At 38.4% G+C, this 22,120-nt stretch overlaps 1 protein-coding gene across 1 annotated transcript in view; it reads left to right on the forward strand.

Annotated features, from left to right (window-relative positions):
- The window catches only part of PTPRQ (protein tyrosine phosphatase receptor type Q), a 113,809-nt gene that overhangs the window by 46,123 nt on the left and 45,566 nt on the right, over positions 1-22,120 (forward strand). The window contains exons 20-26 of the mRNA XM_075727964.1: positions 2,278-2,443; positions 2,923-3,213; positions 3,499-3,774; positions 4,567-4,718; positions 6,547-6,688; positions 8,936-9,205; positions 19,241-19,573. Coding sequence (XP_075584079.1) covers positions 2,278-2,443; positions 2,923-3,213; positions 3,499-3,774; positions 4,567-4,718; positions 6,547-6,688; positions 8,936-9,205; positions 19,241-19,573 — 1,630 coding nt within the window. The remainder of the gene's footprint in view (positions 1-2,277; positions 2,444-2,922; positions 3,214-3,498; positions 3,775-4,566; positions 4,719-6,546; positions 6,689-8,935; positions 9,206-19,240; positions 19,574-22,120) is intronic.

The raw sequence follows: 22,120 nt of genomic DNA on the forward strand, positions 1-22,120 counted from the left end.
AAGAGTTGGATTTTCAGCTGTTTATACCAATAAACTCCCATTAAATCTAGAATCAGAACTTGATTTGGTACCTTTGACATTTTTACCTGGAAAACTCAGAGAGTTATTTAAGGTCCTTTTTTTTTGATCTTATTATTAGATAATATTATTATCAATTAAAATTATTATTAATTACAATAACTAATAATAATAACAGGAGGGTAGCAGAATGATGCTTCTGTGTCAGAAGGTATTTTCTGTCATACTGTGTTTGAGCATCAGAGAGTTTAATTAAATACCTTAGAATTCAGTCCTCTATTTCCTGTATCTTACCCTACCCAAGTGAAAAGCAAAGCTCTTCCCAGCCTTTTTCAGTTAGTTAGGTGAAGATAGGATGAGCTTTCATCTGCATTTAGAAGAAAGTAATATATTCAGGTGGAATGTCTTCATATTTTGACTGATGTTGACTTAACCTAATCTTTCAGACAAACCTAACAGTGTGCCCTAAGTCTGTTAATAGGAGCGGATATAGAAATTTATACTGCCAATTTGTGCAGCTTCTGTTCTGCATTCAAAACAAAGGCTTACATTTTCATTGCCAAACAAACAGTTTACTTATTTATGTTATGTTAGCACTAGTGACTGTAGGCAAAACTAGGTCTTCAGATATTGGTATAAAAATCTCAGAGAAATGAATGAGAGTGTCACCTATTGTTTTCTGCTGAAATAAAATAATTTTGCCTGTACAAAAAAATTGGTGAGGTGTTAGATTAGATAAATAAATTGGTACGTATTGGTGACAGACATCAAGACTGCATACTGAACTATCAATTTGCACAGTACTGACTCAACTGTTTGGTAGAGTGTATCATAGTGACTTCAGTAGGAACTTTCAAGAGAAATATAACCCATTTTTTAGTATGTGGTTTTAGTATGCCTGTTTATATGTGGTATTTCTGAATTTAAACATGGAAACGTTACAGTCACCTTCCTCCTGTTTTAGTAAGTCTGCTATCACAGCCTCTCTTTTTTAGGAAAGCATTTAATTTAAAGCCAGCTTTGATTTTAAGGAGCTGGAGGGTGCGAATAAGAGGTAACACCGGAAATCGTGGGCAGGCCAAATAACTGGAATGTGTACTAGGCAATTCATCAGGGCGTTGGGCAAAATCCAGCTCACCATGAAAATGTTGCTATGTAATAAAATTAAGAGGACTTCTTTGGTCCTCAGAAATGCTGCCCATGCCATCTGCTCAACTGGGCAATGTGGGTGCTGGAGAGGAATGATACTGAGTCTTCGAATCAGGAGCAAAGCTTTGACTTCCTACCCAGTGCTGGAGCTGAATATGCTTATGTGTGTACATGACCCCTCAACAGTTTTCAAATCATGAACCAAACTGCTTTGGATCATCTAAGTCAGGTTCCTGTGAAGCAGTGGGTGATTTGACACATTCAGTTATGTCATATAGCTGACCTTATGTAAATAATCTGATTTATATTTTTTTCTTTTCAGTTTCCAAAATGGTTCATTCCAAACAGGAATTGCCTCCTCACAGGGGCTGATCTAGAGCACTAACCTACTGCAACAGTCACAGTTTTAGTGCAATTTTTTATATAGTTCAAAAGAAAGTGGCACTTGATTCTGGTGTAATCCTTTTTTTAGCAAGTAACTGCACAAGGAAAAGAAATTCTGTCAGTTCCTTCAGTTCAATGCAGTCCACTGCGTATAGACATTTGCATTAGAAGCAATGGCATGTTTTTAATGAAAAGGACAACTAACAAAAGGCACAGTTTATCAAGTGTTGCAGTGAGATCTCTGCCACTCGAAGTTTTAAATTCAAAATCAGACAATTTGCTGTACTTTCATAAAAATGGAATAAAGTGAGAGAAGTCCTTTGATTTGCTTCATACAGATCAGGCAAGGCAATCACATGTGTGATCATGTAATCATTGAACAATTAGCAGATGATACTTTTTTGTCATTTTCTTATGCAATATGGATAAACACATTGCAATATTACAGATTTAATGTGTTCTAAAAAAGGTGGATTGGTATTCAACAACTACATGCAACAAGAGGAGTCAATTAGGTACTCTGTAGTACTTACAAGGAGTAACAATAGACATCAAACAACAAATTACTGGAGTATTTCAGTAAAAATCAGGACTCATTAGGAGTCAAAGTGTAGGTTTATGTCTCCTGAACACTATGTTGTTGGTGGTGATGGCTAATGGGAAACTAGAAAGAGAAATCAATTAATAAATAAAATTTTCAATGACAACACTTTTTTTTTCCTTTAGAATTTCACAAGTTATGGTAACGACAGCGATGTCAGTATGCCTCAGTCTGCAGTTCTGGATGACTTGGCAAAATACAGCCATTATACTCTATGGATAACTGCAAGCACAGCTTTTGGAGATGGAAACAAAACCAGTGAAATAATAGACGTGTATACAGATCAGGATAGTAAGTTAATAACTTTTCTAGTGCTCAGTGTATATCAGTGCTTCCATTTATTAAATACTCTCTAACTTTAAAAATATTTTACTGTTACGATGGCAAAGTTAAAAAAAATCCAGTAAGTACTGTTTTCAACACTGCGGCATTTTTGTTTGCAAGGAAGACATTTTAATCTGAGTCTTTGCTTTGTAATACTAAGAACATAGTTCACAAGCTTCTTCTTTGGGTACAAGTGATAAAAATATTGTCTTAAACCATCATTAAGACTCTTTTGTTAAACAAATTTAACATAGATGATTATTCATGTGTGCCTTCGAAATATTTTGCTCTTGATAGTGAAACATAAATGATTTTTAAAGGTTGTACAAAATATTATAAATTATATTTACAGACTAATCATACTTTCAGCATTTATTTATGTTTTGGTTTTGGATGCTTTATTACTGTAATCCATGCATTTCTTTTTTGCTTATTATTTCTCTTAGTCCCAGATGGTTCTGTTGAAAATCTGGTCTATCAAAACATTTCCTCATCTTCTGTAAATGTAAGCTGGCTTCCACCATCCCAACCAAACGGCTTAGTCTTCTTTCATGTTTCTCTAAGTTTGTTGCAACTGGGAACCAATAAGATACTGTCTTTCCTTACTTACAACACAAGCATAGTTTTTGACAATCTGGAGAAATATACTGATTACATTCTGCAAATCACACCCGCCACTGATAAAGGATCTTCTGAACTGCATGCTCTGAGTCTGCATATAAGAACTGATGAAGATGGTAAGATAAGTATATTTTATTCATTCCTAAGGAAGTATAGAAAAAAACCCAAATAGCTTTCTAAAAAAAAAAAAAGATTATTGTGTTTATTTTTCTCATGTTACTTAAAGCTTTTTTGTTATACAATGACACAAACAACTGCTAGACATTTCTGTGTTGAGACCATGAAATAGAATTTTTCCACTCAGAACACAATTTTAACTGATAGCTAAAAGACATTTTTCATTGTAACTCATATTTTTCTGAGGTTATCCTTGTTTTTCTCTTTCTTATTTCTTCATGTAGTCCCAGAATCAGCACCTATAATCAAAACATTTTCAAATCTCTCAACTACCTCAGTTATGCTTTCATGGGACCCTCCTGTTAAGCCAAGTGGTATTATAATAAGTTATGATTTAAACTTATTTGGGCCAGAAAGAAATAACTCACTCTCTACTACCAATAATTTTATCATCTTGGAAGACCTTCTGCCATTCACATTATACAGTATTTATGTAGCTGCAAGAACAATAAAAGGACCTGGTCCATCTGCCGTGCTTCAGTTCTACACAGATGAGTCAGGTGAGCAAATTCAATTGTAACCAACTTGAAATTTTGGCCCTATGTTATTGCATCCATTTCAGAGCTGAACATCAGAGCTGGAGAGAGTTGAGATGGAGGATTCATTTTCCATTGGTCTGTGCATGAGGAGCTTTCAGAATTAAACACTACAAGGGAAGTCTTTTCTGAGTTCTCCTTCTTCCACCACAGTGTGCAAGAGGAGGTCACATTCTGCATAGGAGTACAAAAATAACTCCAAGGAGAAATGTCTTTTGCCTTTGGAATGTGTCACAGTTTACCAAGTGTCAGGGATTTTAAAGCAAGCAACAGTACCTTTCTCTTCATCCCCCCATGTAACTGAAAAATGATAAAATATGTAAATATTTCTGACATATTCTTACAGATATCCTTTATATGGACCTCCTCTCACCTGCATGGTAAATTACATGTCTTGTAAATATGTATCGAGTTGTGCTCAATATAAGATGTAGGAAGCACAGTGTATCACATTCCAACAATACATGTAATATGACTTTTGTAAAATGCCTTAGTTCTGACCATGAGGATGTTTAAGTGATTAATAGATTTCTTAGATCCCTGAGAAAATCCCTTGCTGACTAAACATGTATTCCCAATTAATTGAATTTGCTTCATGCCAAAAAGAAAGAAAAATATTTAAATAGCAATGAAGACAGTTTTTTATGAGTTCAGATACAAATGATAACAAGCATACATATGTTCTGCTTCTCCAAAGTGTTCGGTTTTGCCTGGATTATTTGTAATTTGGAACTCAAGAGCATTTCTCTTTTGCAGTGCCATTAGCTCCACCCCAGAATTTGACCATTACCAACTACACGGCAGATTCTGTGTGGCTAAAATGGGATCCAAGTCCCCAGCCAAATGGTGTTATTATGAGATATAATTTTAAGATTTATCAAAACAACACTGAAAAACTTTTTTATCAGGTATGTTTATAATTAACCGTGTTTAATTTTTTAAAATCCTTTTTTCACGCTTTAGGAACAAAATAGATGACACATATTTTGGATGTCTGTTAATGCTCCTGGAATTATGAAGCTCCTCTAAATGCCTGTTTATTAAGACAGCTTATTTTCCCTTCCAACATGCCTGTGATTCAATTTTTAAAATTAGATAGAAAAAAATTGGTTAGATCTTAATTTGCTTAGAGCTTCTAATATTTCGTTACTGATAAACTTTATTAATCTTTAGTTCATATTTTGGTGTAAGTTTGATGTTAGAAAATTACCTAAGTGACTTGTTTTGTGGCTATTTTTGTTTAGCTGTTTAGTATCTGTGGACTTTCAAGATTCAAAAAGAAAGAAGGTTTGCATTTTTTCATTTTTACAGAATAAGAATAACTGAATAAATTTTAACTTAAATAGATGCTATAAAATTATATAGAGAAATTGATGAAGGCATTTATATCTGCTTTAATCTGGTGTCTTGGATGGCATCAAGAAATGCTCCATGAACTGTAAGGGCAGCAAGCTGAGGCCAGGATTGCGTCTCAGGATTGCTTACAAACTATATTGGGAGTTCTGTTCACCGGAGACACTTGCGAAAGCTGTAGGGAAAAGGCATCGCTGCAGTGAGCTATGAGTTTAAGACATGCAGTGTAAGGTGTGGGACTGTGAGGAGCTTAATTACTCCAACTCCCTCAGCAGTACAGTCCTTATTGCAGAGACTTAGCATGCAAGGAAAGTGCCTGTGCTGTTGTTAAGCATATGCATTGTGGAATTCAGTCCCCATGAGGTGGCCTACTGTACAACCCTTTATGCAGTCTGCTGTTACTCCCCATTGTGGAATGAAGTGCTGGCATCATCCCAGTTTCTTCTGTCATCCTTGGAAGAGGGGGAGCACAGTGCACATACAGAAGAGGAACAGTGTCTTCTACAGCCAGCTGCCTTTGGAAGCATGTTCTTTGGGTGCTTGTGGAGGCCACCAAAGATTGTACCCCACTGTCCATCTGAAGCAGACTCAAACTCAATTAGACTACAGAAACTGGCTGGAGCACTTGAACGCATCTGCAATGCCTTATGTTTCTTCATGTTTTGTAATGCTATATGGGCAAGAAATTCGATTTAGGTTGTGGCAGCAAGACAGGCAGAGCAATTTATATAGAAATACTGTAGTTAGGCACCATAAATCTCTGATAACTTGGATCCCACAAAATCTTCACCAGGTTTTCTTGCTCAAATTCAGCTCTTTCCCTGCTGCTGTTATAGTCCTCAACATTTGCACAAAATATGCCTTGCATGCTCTGTGAAAAACAGCTACCAGGAACTGGATTCTATGAACAGTGTTTTTAGCTTTTTTGGAAGCTTTTCATCAGTCTGTGTGTCTGGCTCAGGTAAAGTAAAAGAAATGAGAAGCTATGACCCATGAGCGCTTCCACGGCGGAGGTGTAGCAAGGAAGTAGAAGGTGAGGGGGGGTAGATGTGGCAGTGTGGAGGTGACAAGAGTTTACAGTATTGGTAAAAAAAGGCATATGTGGAGTTAATCTGTTCTAACAATGCTATGGTAATTATGATACCATCCTTTGGCATATCTTCCTCACAAGCCACAGTGAAAGAGGGAGAGGAGAAAGGGAAGGAAGAATTTGACCTTGCATTCTTTTTCGCTGAGCTCAAGGAGTACTTTCACTGAAAGCTACTCAGAGTAGAAGAGGCAAGACTATGGCTCTAAATCTTCTGTTCATTTCAGTGGGTTCAAGGTGAGGCCCACAATATTTACACAGATTAATTGCGTACTAATAATTTTTCCTTCCTTAAGAACATTTCAGGTTCAAACCATGAGGCAAACCTGGTTGGATTAGAACCATTCAGCCCCTATTTTATCAGTGTGTCTGCATTTACCAAGCTTGGGAATGGCAATCAGTTCAGTAATGCTGTCCAGTTTACAACGAAGGAATCAGGTTAGATGTGACTTTTTCTAAGCTGCAGTTCTGTTTATGTATATTTTCCTTGTATGGCTGAACAACAGTCTTCCTCTTCTCTCCAAAGAAAACGTAACATAACACTATCTCATTGTCTTCTGCCTGCGCAACGCCGATTCACATTCCTATTGTACCGGATAGGCTGGGTTTGAAGTTTGAGGTCGGAAGTGTAGAATTAGAAATGTCCTCATCTGAAATGAGAGGCTTATATGGCTACTATAAATCTTTTAATAGCATCACAGATAAAGGGAGGAAAATTAGATAGATATCAGTCTTTGCAGATCAAAGCAATAATTCAGATCCCTGTGAAAATAACTGAAACTTTAGCAGTATCAAAAGCAGCTGGACAAAAGATTGGCAAATGATCTGGAAATTGCATTAAACAAACACGAATTTTTAACATTTTTTGTAATTTATTTTAGTAAGGGAAGCTAGCCACTAATTAAATATCCTAATTTGTTAGATCTTATTCTTCCTGGCAACTGGGGAAGACTACATAATATAGCTGGCTTAATTAATTAATTATGTACAGTTTTGTCTTGTGCCTTCTACAGGTCTTTTGCAGTTGCAGGTTGTTTCCAAATGAAAAATTGTATCATTTGCAAGTGAATATTAAACATTCACTAAAGAGAGCCCAGGAGCCTGTGGGTTTGTGAAACTGGCCTTTGTGCAAAACTGTAGCTCCTTTGCCAGGTCAGAGCAATCCCCAGGCTGATGTACTTTATAAGGTCTGTCAGTGCCAGGGGACCGGCATGGATTAGTGGACTGTGCCTGAACTCCCAGGTTCCTTTATACTGACAGCAAAGGAAGCAGATGAGGTATCAAAAGATCCCATGTGGTGACTACAGTTTTTTAAGACCATATTTCCAGTGAAATATTCTCTCCAGAGCTGATAAAACAGAGGTTCTGGGAAAAAGTATGCTGTTTGTTGTAACCAGCAGTTACAACACCATGAGAAATCTGGACCATCACTGAACTGCTTCGGGTTGGCTGTTGGATCTCTGCAGCTGGAGGTTGTCCTGCCCAAGAGCCATGGTCATCCATCAGTTGTCTCATTTCATCACTGACATTCCATACTCATGGTACTTTCTTCAGAACTGCTGGAGAGACATTGCCCACAGGACCGTGGTCTAGTCATTTCACAGCTTTTTCTCAGATTTTATGCCTAGCTAGTTGCAGCATTGTTTCCTTTCCCTCCAACCCCGATTTTGGGCAATTGCTGGATCGGTTCCTCATTGAGTTCATCTAAGGATTCTGTCTCTGGTCTTTATTAAAAGTGCTAGTTAATTGTCTTTCCTCTGCAGATGCTGCTTTTTTAAAAAAAAAAAGAAAAAAAGTTTTCTTTGAACTCTGAAAAGAAAATTAATAATTTGAAAGAGATTCATTTACCTCTGTGCAGTGATGCTGAACATATTTCCCTCTATTTCTGGTACCTCACTCACAGTATTTTCACTATTTTATGGATTCCTGGACATGTTTCAATAGAGGAAGTAGGTTGGGGCCCCCCTCACTGTGTATTAATTTTCTCTTAGCTGGTACAGCCAGGACTTTAGCCCTCCCTGAGATACTTTAATTCATTGTTCTATTTAATCAATTGTTCACAGATAATTGCTCTATTTTCAGCATGAGTACAATATTTGCTACCTTTTATTACATTTTTATGAGCATTTAAAAACATTTCTCCTGCAAGAAGGTGGGGAACAACAGGGTGATAGCATTGATATGACAGCTCTGAAACTTGCCCAGTGACTTCTGTGCAGGTTGTGCCTCTGCTAAAAGGACAGAGAGACATGGTACAGTGCCTAAAAGAAACAAAGCTAACGGATAAATAAGGAACTTCTGCTGTTGATACTGTTGTGGAATATGTGTATGAGTTTCACACTACTGTGTATGTTTTCTTACATTTTGATTAAAAAAACATAGGGAAAATACAAGCATATGTGAAAATAAAACTGGAGCACACAACTAGGAAAAAGCCAGATAGATGGCCTCTTCTGTTTCAAGTACTACCATCAGTCATGTTCATAGTAGTTGGAAATGAACCATCTACTAAGGACAAAGATGTATTTTGTTCTCTCAATGTGCTTCTTTTACCGTATCAATTTTTGTGCCACTGAAATGTTTGACCCTCACTATGCACACAGGGTCTAGTTCTCTGACGATACTGTTCTGTGATTACCATTTTGTGTGGGAATGTTAATCTTTGGTGCATGTGTATCTTTTAAGTACCAGATGCTGTCCAGAATGTTCATTGTATTGCAATGAGTTGGCAATCAATCCTAGTGCAGTGGGACCCTCCTGCTTCATCCAACGGTGTAATTACTCATTACATCATAACAGTTGAAGGAAATTCTACAAATTTTTCATCTTACGATACACTGCATACTTTTAGAAATCTGCTTTCCAATATTACTTATCAATTTAAAATAAAAGCTGCAACATCTGCTGGTGATGGTGAAGAACAGATATGCAATGCCAGTACACTTCCAGAAAAAGGTAAGAAATCATTCAAGTTAATTATTTTGTTTAATTTAAATGATGACTGAAACAAGCAGGCCTGAAATAGCTGATTTAATGCAGGCAGCTAAATCCTGCATTGTTGGGAGCAAAAATTTTGTTGCTTTGTTTCTACCAGGGTCCAATGCTATGACTTCATTGATTGACAATAAAGCTGTTCAGAATTTGTGCAATTAGGAAGCATTTAACTTCTTCAAGAAGACTTTGTCATAACTCTTGATGAATAGGACTTTTTAACAAGAAAGAAACTGGTGAGCTAAATCCAAAGTAGAACGTAGGCAGTTTTTTTGGCATCGAGGTAAAAAATTATCACCCAAAGTCTGTCTGTCTTTCTCTCCATGCACACTTCACACTTCAGCTAATCCTGACTGTGCTTTCATTTGGCTCCTGAAACTTCTTTATGAACTTGGAGATGAAATTCTGTGCAAAATACAGCACTGCTTCTGTGTAAACAGCTATGTGCCTAGCTTCTGAACTGGAAGTGGAGAGGAGCCCAACTCCCAGTCCAGGAAGCAAATGCCTGTTTCAGTTCTCTTCCCCAGTTAGGAATGATTTCTACTCTTGGGATTATTTCTCTTGGTTTTTTCTTCTCCAGTGATAGTTTAATATAAAAATCAAAAATAATCTTCAGGGAGCAGGATCCAGAACAAGACTTCACCTTCGTACTGAATTACAGGAGCAATTACTGCATTTAGTTCCTTTTTTTGTTTCCTCTTCAGTGACTTCAACTCATGCAGTGGAGTTGAGGAGCTCTCTAATTCAGAACAGCTGGATCATTAGGAAACATGGGGGTGGGATGGCAGGGCATGACTGTGTCCCCTGATGCTTAGAAGCCAAACGTAGCTTTTGTAATACTTTAGTTACTATGTTATTGAATAACTTAAAAGATGAGTTGCAGCACTCATTCTCATATATATTTCAACTGATAGTGTGAGTTTTGCTCAGTTCTGCCAAATAATAGAGAACAAGAGTCTGTGTCAGCAACAGGGTTTATGTTCTGGATGACCAGTTGGAGGGGGGCAGCTCTAATATGCAGACCTGAATCAGACATCTAAACTTGGAGGAGGTCAGACTTACCCTTATGCTTAGACTTCCTGTTGGTAGCTTCCTGAGCGGCTTGCACCTCTTTAGGTTCAGCCTTTGGATCTCTCCTATTCACAAAGCCTTAGTGGCCCACACTGAGCTTTGATTTCCGCACTTCTTAAAATCAGACTTGCAGATGTGCACATGTGAACGAATCTAGACCACGTCTGTATCATCAGCTGAACTACTACTGCTTTGGTTCCAGATCAAATGGCTGAGCTCCAAATGAGGATAAGCAAAGCAGCCCCTTGCTGGCATAATGCGGCCAACATTGTGAAAATAGCCAGGGTTGTACTTTGATGACTGCCCCTCTTCCTGCTAAAGCCTGGCCATATCTCCTACTTGAACAATGAGGTGGAACATTCATACCTGTTTCTGGTAAAAATGCCCTCTCTGAATTGGCTTCTTGATCAACAACAGCCCCCTCCCCCCCAAATTCTGCATTTTCTGATCCCTGTTGGTCCCCCCCCCAGTCTGGCTCCTTAGTGATTTAAGACTTCCGCCTGGGTCATCTGCCGCCTTCTTTGCTCAGAAACTTCTGTCCATTGGCAGTATTCAAAATCCACTTCTGAAGGAAGCATTGTTTAAATATTAGAGGTAAGCATACTCATATATCTTACAGTGTTGGCTGGAAACACTGTAGTGAGCTTAACTACTGTGCTGAACCTGGATGCATGTGAGCGTGCACCTACATACGCTTCTCAACTGCTGTAACTCTCCACCCTTTCTTTTAGATCAGGGCTGGTGAACAGCCAGCCCTGACTCAGAGCTCGAGTAAAACTGAAACTGGGATGGGTGTGCAGACAGTTAGGCCAATGTGCAATTAAAACTGGACTCATCCAAAACCCAAAGGTTTTGGAGATAGTCCTATAGGAGGCATGTTACCCTCTGGGGCAGAGGAGACCAGAAGGCTTCCTAGGTACCTCACTTCTTGGTGGATGAGGGAAAGGCTTCTAGTAGCGTTAAAGAAGCCTGGCACCTAGGAAAGTTAATTGCTGGGATTTCTGAGAAATTTGGGGTTGGCTATTAATTAGTGCTTGAGGAAAGCCTGGAGAAGCTGTGGATGTGGTATTAAGCCTGGGCTTGAGAGACAGACTGTTAGTCTGTTGTGATCTATGTTACGTAGAGTTGTACTAGCAGGAGAAAAAAAACAGACTGTTTTGTAACAACATGTGACTTATGTGTCTTATCACTGGGAGTTTTCCTAAGTGAAGGATTTATACTACAATACATGTATTTTTTGCCACATACGCTGGGTGGACCGTTTCTTGCTGTTTTAGCATTGGCTCACATGTTGTTGCTTAGTCATATTTACAACAAACTAGTTATTATTAGGACATTTCCTTAACTGTGTGTTTGCATGAATTGTTTTGTGGTGACTGGGTACTAGGAATTGGAGATTAATGTTTGGGAATGGAAACAGTTTTATAGCTGTTGTCAGCTTCTTATTTATGGTGGTCTAAGATTAGTCACAGAATATGTAGCCAGCACTGAGTCACTGACAATGCATTTATTTCTGACATAAAGTGAAATCAAATTTGGCTCAGTGTCTCACTGCATAGTGTTTGACCTTTACATTCTTAGCAAGATTATTTGTCTTTTTTTTTGAGGTAAATTTGTTCATATCCGGGTACAATTAAACATGAATCATGAAGATTAAATTTATGAGGCAATTAGTAGTGTTTTGTGTCTAATCTAGCTCCATTGTCATGGTAAACCACTTCTGCCAGGTTGCAGTATATTATAAAAATTGTCGACTTTGTAATGGTAATATAACTTTGTGTTTAAATATATTATACAGGGTATGAAAGATAATATAGCAAGTACACATGCATAAATGAGTTTGGATTTTATGACTGAATAGCTATCCTTGGATTATTTTCAAGAAAATACACATATTAAAATGAAATTTCATTAAGGTTGAGTGAGCTTTTAGAAGGGAGAAAGAGCCATAAAATAGTGGGAAGCTTCTCCAAAAGGCACACTAAAACTGTGAAGATTCGCAAGTCTGGGACAAGTGTAGTAGTCATTCAGTTAAGAATAAAAATAAAACAATTAAAAAGCCACTTGGGGGGTTCAAAACATGAATAATTAAAAGAAAACTGCTGCTGTTTTAAATTTTTTAAGTTAGATTTTTCTTCATAGACGTTTTATTCTTCTCTGAAAACTGTCATTATACCAATTATAGTATTAAGACATGCAGAGTAATTTTTCCCTCCTTACTGCTAGTCCTACTTAATATTACAATTGAACACAGAGTCTTGGAACAGGTTGAGGCCCCCATTGTACTGCAGTGACAGTCCTTACCATTTGTTTTCTACTGTTTAGTAGAGATTCATTCATAACTTACATTTAAAAGAAATATGGCTAGGAATTTGTCCAGGAAACATTTTTTAATTTAATCTGTGCTTCATTTTGCTGGCCAATACTAATTTGTAGCTATACACAGAAGTATGCCTTGTGCATGAAGGAGAGTAGTGCCTAAAAGGATTGATAATGAAGTTTCTTAGGTCTTTTGGTGTGGAGGTGGCAAATTATCATCTGTTGTTACTTGTGCATAAAACGTCTTTACTCCCTGCACAGGGGAACATTTAAAGATTCTGGGTTTGTACCTCCAGGATGGAGGTGCCCATTGGAAAATGGGGGCCTTTTTTTCATCCAGGCCTGTGAGGAGCACAAAACATAGCATGGGCTTAAAGCCTTCTTCATATCCAAGGAAATGCTCTGTTTTCCTTCACCATAAATCCTTCCCTTAGGATGTGGCAGCTCATGGCAGCTCTGTGAGTTGGAGTTACATGAATTTCCTCATTAACTTGTGAAGAGAACGACAGATGACCATAATGCACTGGAAGAAATATTTAAGTCCATACCCTGAAGTGGTCCTTAGCGCCCCAAGCATGGTGTGCAGTGTGTTGGCCTGGTTATCCAGAGGAATCAACCTACTGCAAAGCCACAGCACTGGAAATGGAAGAGCTTTGGTGTACTTGTCACTGCTACAGATAAGAGCAACATGTTTCACATGTTCAATCAATGCTGCAAGTTCACATTTCCAAACTGTATTAAAGTAAAAACATCCAAAAATTGCAGAGTGAATCATGACTAAGAATCTTTGAAACACTTCTTTCCAAGATGATTGAAACAGACTTTTTTTTTTACCAGATTTCTGTTTTCTTAATGTAATGTGGATTTTTTTTTTTTAAATTTCCTGATTAGTTGGTATGTCCAAATGTCAGTTAGTGGCTTTGATGTTTATGGGAAATCTTCACTAGACAAATGCAATGATCACTTTGTTGCTGCCAGTGAAATTGCAGTGATGTTATTTTTATAAGCAGGTAGATAAAAATAGAAGAATCATATAGTGTAGGATGAAAGAAATATTTTTTCAGGACTAGGTCAACTCTAGATTAACGTATAAGAAATGGTGGTGACATATACATACAAAGCTGACATTGACAGCATTTAGAGGTCAAACAAATTGTTTGCTGAAAAGTAGACAGTGGTCCCATTTGTTGGAAAGCTGAGCATTCTTATTTAATTTCAGACTGGAATGCTAACAGCTTTTCATTACTTTTCTAAGCTTAGCTTCAAGGTGTGCATTTCTCCTTAGATTTGTAGGATTTGGTTTTTCAGTGCTTAGATCCCATAGTTAGAGATAGAATTTTCTAATGTGCTAAGGACTAAGAGACGCAGTCCAAGGGGGGGGGCTTTTTTAAAACGTGTTCTCAACTGTGCGATTTCCTTTAAAGCATGTCTGATAGTATCAGTCCCAAGTCATGGGAAAAATAGTCTACAGTTTTTTACATTTTTATGTTAGTAAAATCAGTTGGGACCTATTTGTGATGTCCTTGTTCATACTGAGCAGGACTTTATATCATGATGAGTCCCCCTGAAAGTAGCAGTCTATACTAGAGTACTATTTAGTATGGTCAGGGATATCAGCTTAACCCAGGGAACTCCTTTGGGTAACTAAGCTTTCAAAAATTAATAGAGGTAATCAATACAGAATATTCATTTTCTTTTCAGATACCTCCATTTTCTGAAGACTCTTGTTGTGTGCCCGCTGCTATCTGTTCTACTTTGTTCTTCACTTTCCTCCTATTGATGCTCTTAATACCACCCAACAGACTTCTAGGCTGCCGCTGTTCTTTTAATCCAAACTCCAGCTACAAGCAGCTGTTCTGTAGGCAGACTTTTTTTTATTAACTTCGTTAGGAACTATGCCATATCATATTACCGTCTTCTGTTCCCGGCCCGCGCAGCTGTAGTCATTGCTTTCCACAGAAGTCTTTATAGAAAGCCATAACTTCTCTCTTTTCTCAGTAGTTTTTTTGTGTGTGTCCTTTCCTGCCCTTAGGTTATCTTTGCATTGTGAGTAAGATTTTTTCTACCGAGTATTTCTGTTGATTTAAACCAGTTCCACTGGCCCAGTTCAACTTGATCCGAGTCTTTGCACAGTCCTGGTGCTTTTTCTACCAGGAATTTCCTTTCATTTAGGTTCTCATATAGAAACTTAATCTCAGAGCAGTCCACCAGCTTTGGAAGGGCTGATTAGCATTGCAGCCAGACAAGCGTAGGGAACCAGGGCCAAGATCTGTGAAAGTAACTTCTATTTAGGTGCTTAGCTTCCTGTCAACTTCAGTGGGAGTTCAGGCACGTAAATAGGTTTTAGGAGCTTAAAATCCCATGTGGATCTGGCTTCAGGCACTTTTCATTGGAGTTTGGCCATCATGTGAGCAATGGTGGATGAACCTGAAAATACCTCATTCCTCCTCCAGTCCAGAAACTGAATTCACCAGCATTTCACGGCCAGACTCTTTGCCAGCTCCCTGGCTGCCTTTCAGAAGCTGAATTCAAAGCTATTAAGTGGAAAGCGATAGAGTACATTGCACCAAAAATTTCAGACTTTGAAAAACTCCCTGTGCCCAGAGTTAGCTGAATTATAGCAAATACAATATAATTCAATAGGGAAAGACTGCCAGATATATATGATGGTGAGACTTAAGGGGTCCTACCCATGACTCCTGGGAAATTTAGATATGGGATTAGCACTAGAATGCCAGCTAGCTAATGAGAGCACAGTCCTAGACAATTAGTGTCCTGCACCACCACAAACACAGCCTTTTTCGTGCCTTTTCTTTAAGTGCACCTTTCTGGAAACCAGGAATAATAATGAAGTTTCTGTTAGGCACATACCAAAGCAGCAGTGTATAAGAGCAGATACATAAGTCATTGTTACAGTTCCAATTTAATCTGAAAGAATAATTGAGAAAGATGCAGTTTTTGGCTTTAATTGTTTTTAGTGTGAACAGTGATCACTTCATCATAGTTGAGTCATGTTTAGAAAATTTAAACAAGCTGCATGATTACTCTAGGAAGCATGGAATGGTTTGTTCAAATCGGTACCATCTGTGGACAGAAAAAGTTGGGGGAATTTTAGTCATTCTTGAGGAATGGAAATCTGATTCTCCATGCTAGAGTAATTGTAATCCTCTTTGTATCTGTAACCCAATAGCATAGTTGTCTTGAAATTGTCTCATTGAACACAATCATCAAGTGCAAGAGACACTGTGCCACTGGGTGTCACTGCTCCTCACTGCGGCCCTCAGAGTGAGGGATTCAGATCACATCTTTTCATATGTTCTAATGAGGGATTACATTTATATTTGATTTGTCTATTTAACCAATGAGATAAAATGGACTACATTTTAAACTGGCTCATATTTAAGGCTCTGATTCCATTTTAAGGATCTGTCTAGGCACTGACAGAGAAAATTTTCCTACATCTTCTGCCAACTGACCCTTTCTTTTGTAGGTTAGAAATATTTTGCTTATATGGGTCTTAGTAAACTGGAAAAATGATGACATAAAATAGAAATAAAAGCTTTTGTAGGAAAGAAGAAGTACTTGTCTAATCTGGCTGTTATCTTTATACCTGCAAGCTTATCTTTCGAAATGGTGGGTTTGATGTAGTATTACTCACCAAGATGATCACAGAGACTATCTTCAGCCTTGTGAGAGTAATTTGCATGGCTTCACTCTGTAGTGAGCAGGAAAATGGACACTTCCCTAGGGGACAGATGGAAAGAGGAACATCATTTTCCTGCACCCCGTTCTTTCTTTCCCCCGCTCTCTGGGAGTTTGTCTCTTTCCACCAAATACAAGGAGAGCTCACGGAATCTGGCTTTATTAGACTTTTGTTGTTCTGCGTGAGAGCCCACAAGTCAGAGCCACTGTTATTTTTCCTGATATCATTTCTAGTTCTGTGAAACTGCCAAGTGTCTTTTCTATCTTTACTGCAACTTTGCTAGCTCTCAGTTCTTTCTGATGGCATCATCCGTGTTGAAACTGGGGGAACAGGGTACTCTCCTTGGGAATGAAAGCCCACTGTGCTGGCTAGAACATAGGCACTGCTCTTTCTGCCTCTGACTAGCCTCTTTAACCTGCCTTGTTTTAGGTGCAGAGACTGCAGTTGTGCCAGTCATGTCTCTACCAGCTGCACATTTGAGCAAGAAAAAGTATGTATTTCCACCTTCCTCTTGGCACCCAGCAGGCAACAAGTTACTATCTACTTTATTCCAAGCCCCTGTTTCAGTATTTGATCCAGTCTTTCATTTAAATTGAAGTACAGTCCAATAATCAGTTTTCAGCAGATGGAAGTTAGTAAGGGTAGACTAAGAGGCATTAGAGCCAGTTGTTTCATCTCCATGTTGCATGCTTTCACACTTCTATTCCAAACCTGCCAATGCTGGCTGTTCCTCTCACAGCAAGAGTTCCTGGAGTTTTGCACCTGGGAAGGTGAGGTCATATTCCATATCTAAAAAAGAGTAATCCCCTCTGAGTGAGAAGGAAGAGAATTGACTTTTCTTAAATTCTTGTTATCTGTTCTGATGTCTTTGGAATTGCTGACTCTTTATTTTTTAATTCCTGGAATATATAGTATTGGGTCTTGAAAATACTTTAATTCATGTTCAGAGTGAGACCGGGTGGTAACTTTTATTTCACTCAAATAGTTTTATCCATTTTATCCCACATTTTATCATCATCATAATTGAGTGTGTAAGATTCATATTCTTTGCAGTATCTTAACAGATATTAATAACTTATATTACAATAGAGGATTTTTTTAAGGAAAAATACAGATTTTTTTTTTATAGTAACCATTGAACATTTCTCTGCCTTTATTTTCCATTAACTAATGATCAAAATAAGCCCTTTCTTGTAATTTGCACAGTAGCAAATACAGTTTATAGAGCTATTATGAAAATATTGCAGTGCTTATTTTTTTGAAAGTGGACAAACTGAGTATTACATCTCCAAAATGGTGATCAAGCAAGAATGTTACTACCTGTTTTGTTTTTATTTACTGCTTCCCGTACTTCTCCTCATGCTAATAACAACAGAGCAAAACAACTTTAATTTTGATGATATAGAGTGATAATATAGAGATGAAAGTTGTCTCCAGTGAAGATTTTTTCCTCAGTTTGCTCTTGTTCCATGTCTGCTTAGTGTGTAGCAGGGTGGGAGCATATGGGACTATTGCATGCTGCAATGTTGTGTACACATACATGAGAGCTGAGTGGAAGGACAGGGCAAGCACCCATGGTTCCTGTGGCTGACCCTTCTCCTGCAGGCTCCACCTGCTTTGGGCTCATTTGAAGGGATTTGAATTCTAAACTTTTTCATCATCACAGCTTGGTTTGACTCAGAATTTACATTTCTTGTTCAATATTCATATTTGGTGGAGAGGCTTCAGCTTGTTATATTATGGTGATTTTTATAAACAAATTGCTGCAGATGAAAGCAGAGATCAGATATTCCCACAAGGCTGAAAAAAAAAGGGAGGGTTTTCTCTTTCTTCCCCAGTAACATTGGTCTGGGATCCTTTTATTCTTTATGTAAGCCTTGGGGCTTCTTCAGTTTCAGTTTGAGGATGTATCGTGTGTTTTTCTTTTACCAGTGATACTTCTTCCCCCAAAGACTCTAAAGCACTCTTTAAAGCTAAGGGCACAAAATTATTTCTGAGCTGATTTCTCTGCACAGTTTTTGCCACAGAGAGTATTAGTATTATCTTACAGAGTCTTAGAGATAATATTAGCTTACTGTATGACTATGTGATATAGCACAAAACCATATGTTGCATCCAGTCTGCAAGAGCTGGGAGTACGCTGTTGGCTTAATATAGATATGGATAAATGTGTGTGCATGTGTGTATGTGTATGTATGTACATCCATGCACTACTTCTGTCTCCATGCACATGAACATAACCTGTGTATACCAATGTATACGTATGTATATAAATACATGGAAGCAAAGTTTATGGGAAGTGTCTTTTTTTGCTTTGTATTGCCGTACTAGTTAGCTCTTCCTGTTGGCGTTCTTTTAATTTGTTGTTTACTGAACAGCTTGTAAAGTACTTATATAAAGAAAGACAAACATATTGCATGTATTGATACTTTCCGTTCAGAAGGTAACACTTAGGGAATCTTGAGGTGGTGTTTGAGGATTTCATATGTTACTAAGAGAGAGGGAGACAAATGAGTATTTCTAAGAGAGAGGTGAGGAATCCCAGTTAGCAACAGCAGTAAAAGATGCTATGGGTAGGCCAAAAATAACTTTGCTTGGTATTCCCTCCCCCAGTTGAGACATAGCCGCAAAAGTAGCAACAGCAATGTCTCACCTCTCAAAGCTGCCCCTGCGTGCCACACCTAAAAGCATTTTTCTTTATTTCAAAAGCTATAGTAAATGTATGCCACCTATATATATAGAGTATGATTTACACCAATGGAATTACTCCTTATTAACCATATGGAATTGAATCTTGGTCTTTAGACATGCTTATTAAAATATTTTTTTAACACTGGATAAAAGGGTTATAGTTGCAATCACTTTTCATTCAAATGAAGATAGCTTACAAGTGTTTTCATTTGCAGTTCCTAGTGCTCCCAGGAATATTGTTTTTTCCAATGTGCAATCAACAAGTGTGACCTTGAATTGGAGATCACCGAAATCTATCCTTGGCTACTTTCAAAACTACAAAATTACCACACAGCTACAGTCCATCCATTGCAGTGACTGGGAAACTAAGGAATGTATTGAATATGAGATGCATCAATATTTATATGAAAATGTAGTGGATGACCGGATCGAAGAGACAGTGTATGGACTGAAAAAATACAGGTGGTACAGATTTGCAGTTGCTGCCAGTACGAATGTTGGTTATGGCAGTTCTTCACCTTGGATTTCTACACAAACACTTCCTGGCTGTAAGTAAGCATGTTTGCCATGTGTCATAATGCTTTAACAATGTGGTGTTCACCTAAATAAGCAACAACACTTGGTAGACGTTATTTCTTCATAAAACTAGAATATTGGTGAAGTTAATAAGGATTTATTGCAACTCTTCACGTATGAAATATCACGATATAAGTCATGTGATAGGTATGCATACTTGACAGTACTTCAGATTTTAATGTCTTTTGGAGGGCCTACTATATTTACTGCTTACCCAACAGCAATTTCATTCCTCAACCTTACTCCACATCTAGAATTGGTAAGTCTGAATTTTGAGTACTTTGGGTTGATACGCCATTTTCAATCCACCTCCACATGTTGGGTGTGTCAATGAAAAGTAGTCCTTTTTTTAATTCTTTGACTAAAAGTCTATTCTCTAATGTCGTAACGCTTTCCTGAAATTCTGCTGTATGTTCCTGGCAATAGAATTTAAGCAATAATTTCAGAGGAATTATGATTTCTTTCCAATACGATATCCACCTAAAGAGATTACAAATTGCAGTAGCCATGTAACACCTACAGGACTGTCATGACGCATATTAGGACTGTCATGCCTCAGCGAGGATTTCGGTTTCCAAGTAAGACAAGAGTTAGTTGTCACAGATAAGTCATCACTAGATATTTGAGAGAAGGGGATGTGAAACATAAATTATTTAGGAAGTTGTCATGTTGACATATGACCTTCCCTCCCAGTCTGCAGCCAGCCTAGGTCAGAGCACATCTGAGATCGGGCCTCTGGCCCATATAGAACAACTGAGAACCACCATGAGTGGTCTGACTAAAGCACAGCTCCTTCACTCCTTTCCCCTTCCAAAGTAATCATAATAGAGATACCAAGGACTTAAAACAGCTGTGTACCAAGGACTATTCGATGGCCCACATACTTAATTTGTTCCATTCATGTTTTTACAATCATGTGAGTGAATCCAGATAATGCTCCTCATAGTATCTGTGCACTCTCTGTACAGTAGTACAGCCAGCTATCCTCAAATACCTTACAATTTTTCTCCTAGGTAAGGTAATATTGTTGTCTTCATCTGCAGATGAGAAATTGCAGTAGAGAAATTCTAAGCCCCAAAGGGCAAAGAGATTTGGACACTGTGATAGCGACCATGACAACAGTCCATTATTTCATGTAAAGCACAGAAGCAGTCCCGTGGACTGAGAAGTACTGGAATCGGCTGCGGTGTCATTCTCATGTGTACTTATTTTCTTTGTCCGGTGGTTCTTATGGGGATGCTATGCCTGTAAGTTAATGCAATATTTTAAATGAAAATGGGGTTAAAAAAACCCCCCAAAACATATAACCCCAAATGGAGCAGAAAATAGGTAACAGAATTTGTGCAACTCCTGAGCCAACAGCTCTGGGGAGGTTTCTTACTATAGATGGATAGATCTCAGCTGCTGACATATGCAAATACTTATCTTCAAAAAATTGTTGCTGAGTTTAGGAAAGTTAGGGATTTAAACTGGACAGAGAGGCAGATAATCAAAACACATATAATCACATAAAGTTAGGATCCTCTTTATGATTTCGTCTCTGGACAGTGACAATTTAGTTTAAGAGAGAACTATTTTCCTATCAGTCCCGCTGAGGAGATGGTAGTTAAAAGTATAAAAATCTCATTAGACTGCGCAAGCCCTTTCCATGCCAATACAGTGTTGTTCTCAGCAGTAGGTCCTCTGTGTGCTCTTTTTCTAGTTTAGCAAATGGTAGTGGGGTAGAAGTTCAAAAAGTTCCACCAGTTCTTCCAGCCCAAGCATCTGGGGCTGCTGGCCTGTGTCTGTGGTGAGGGAAGTGGGCAGCAACAAATTTCCTGTGAGCTAAATCAGGCACACATCAAGAGATGAGCTGCCTATAAAACACACCGCCGTGGAGTCAAGGAAGCGAGGGCACTATTCCAGATACCATGGCTGGGTGCTGGTCTTTTTCCTGGGGTAATGGCAATCAGCTGAGGAGGTTAAAAAAAGAGGAACGCGACACGTCACAGCTGGGTAGCCAGCTGGCAGCTCCAGCATGCTCCAGCAGCACTGAGAGCCTCCCTGAGCAGCGGCTGATCTTTGGCAAGGGCAGGTTTCTAGCTACCTGACTGTATATTTTCCAAAGACTAGTCCTTAGAAAGATTGTTAAACAGACTAGAAGACCTCAGTTCCCCTCTTTCTCTTGCAAAGGGAAGAGAAATTCAGGATGCACAAAAAACTGAGCCAGCACTCTGGGCAGCCTTGCGGAGTGTATCCAGAGAACAGGTGTCGATCCCCCTCTCCTTTCCTTCGTGGACTGGGCCAAGCATCCTCTGGATTAGCCTGCTGGTACACAGCCAATATACATGGTCTGTTAGGGCTTAAGGGTGCTTAGCTGCTATGTAAAATAGCCTGGGTACTTAGCCCATAAAATCAATGGGAGTTGTGTTTGTAGATTTGAGGGCAGAAGTCGGCCACTGTTTCTGATTTTCAAGAAATGCCTCTGTAAGACGTTTCTGCCAAAAGGGAAGTTACCTTGGTTGTGAAATAATAGTCAA

Source organism: Pelecanus crispus, chromosome 1 (genome assembly GCF_030463565.1).
Source record: "Pelecanus crispus isolate bPelCri1 chromosome 1, bPelCri1.pri, whole genome shotgun sequence".
Classification (NCBI taxonomy): Eukaryota; Metazoa; Chordata; class Aves; order Pelecaniformes; family Pelecanidae; genus Pelecanus; species Pelecanus crispus.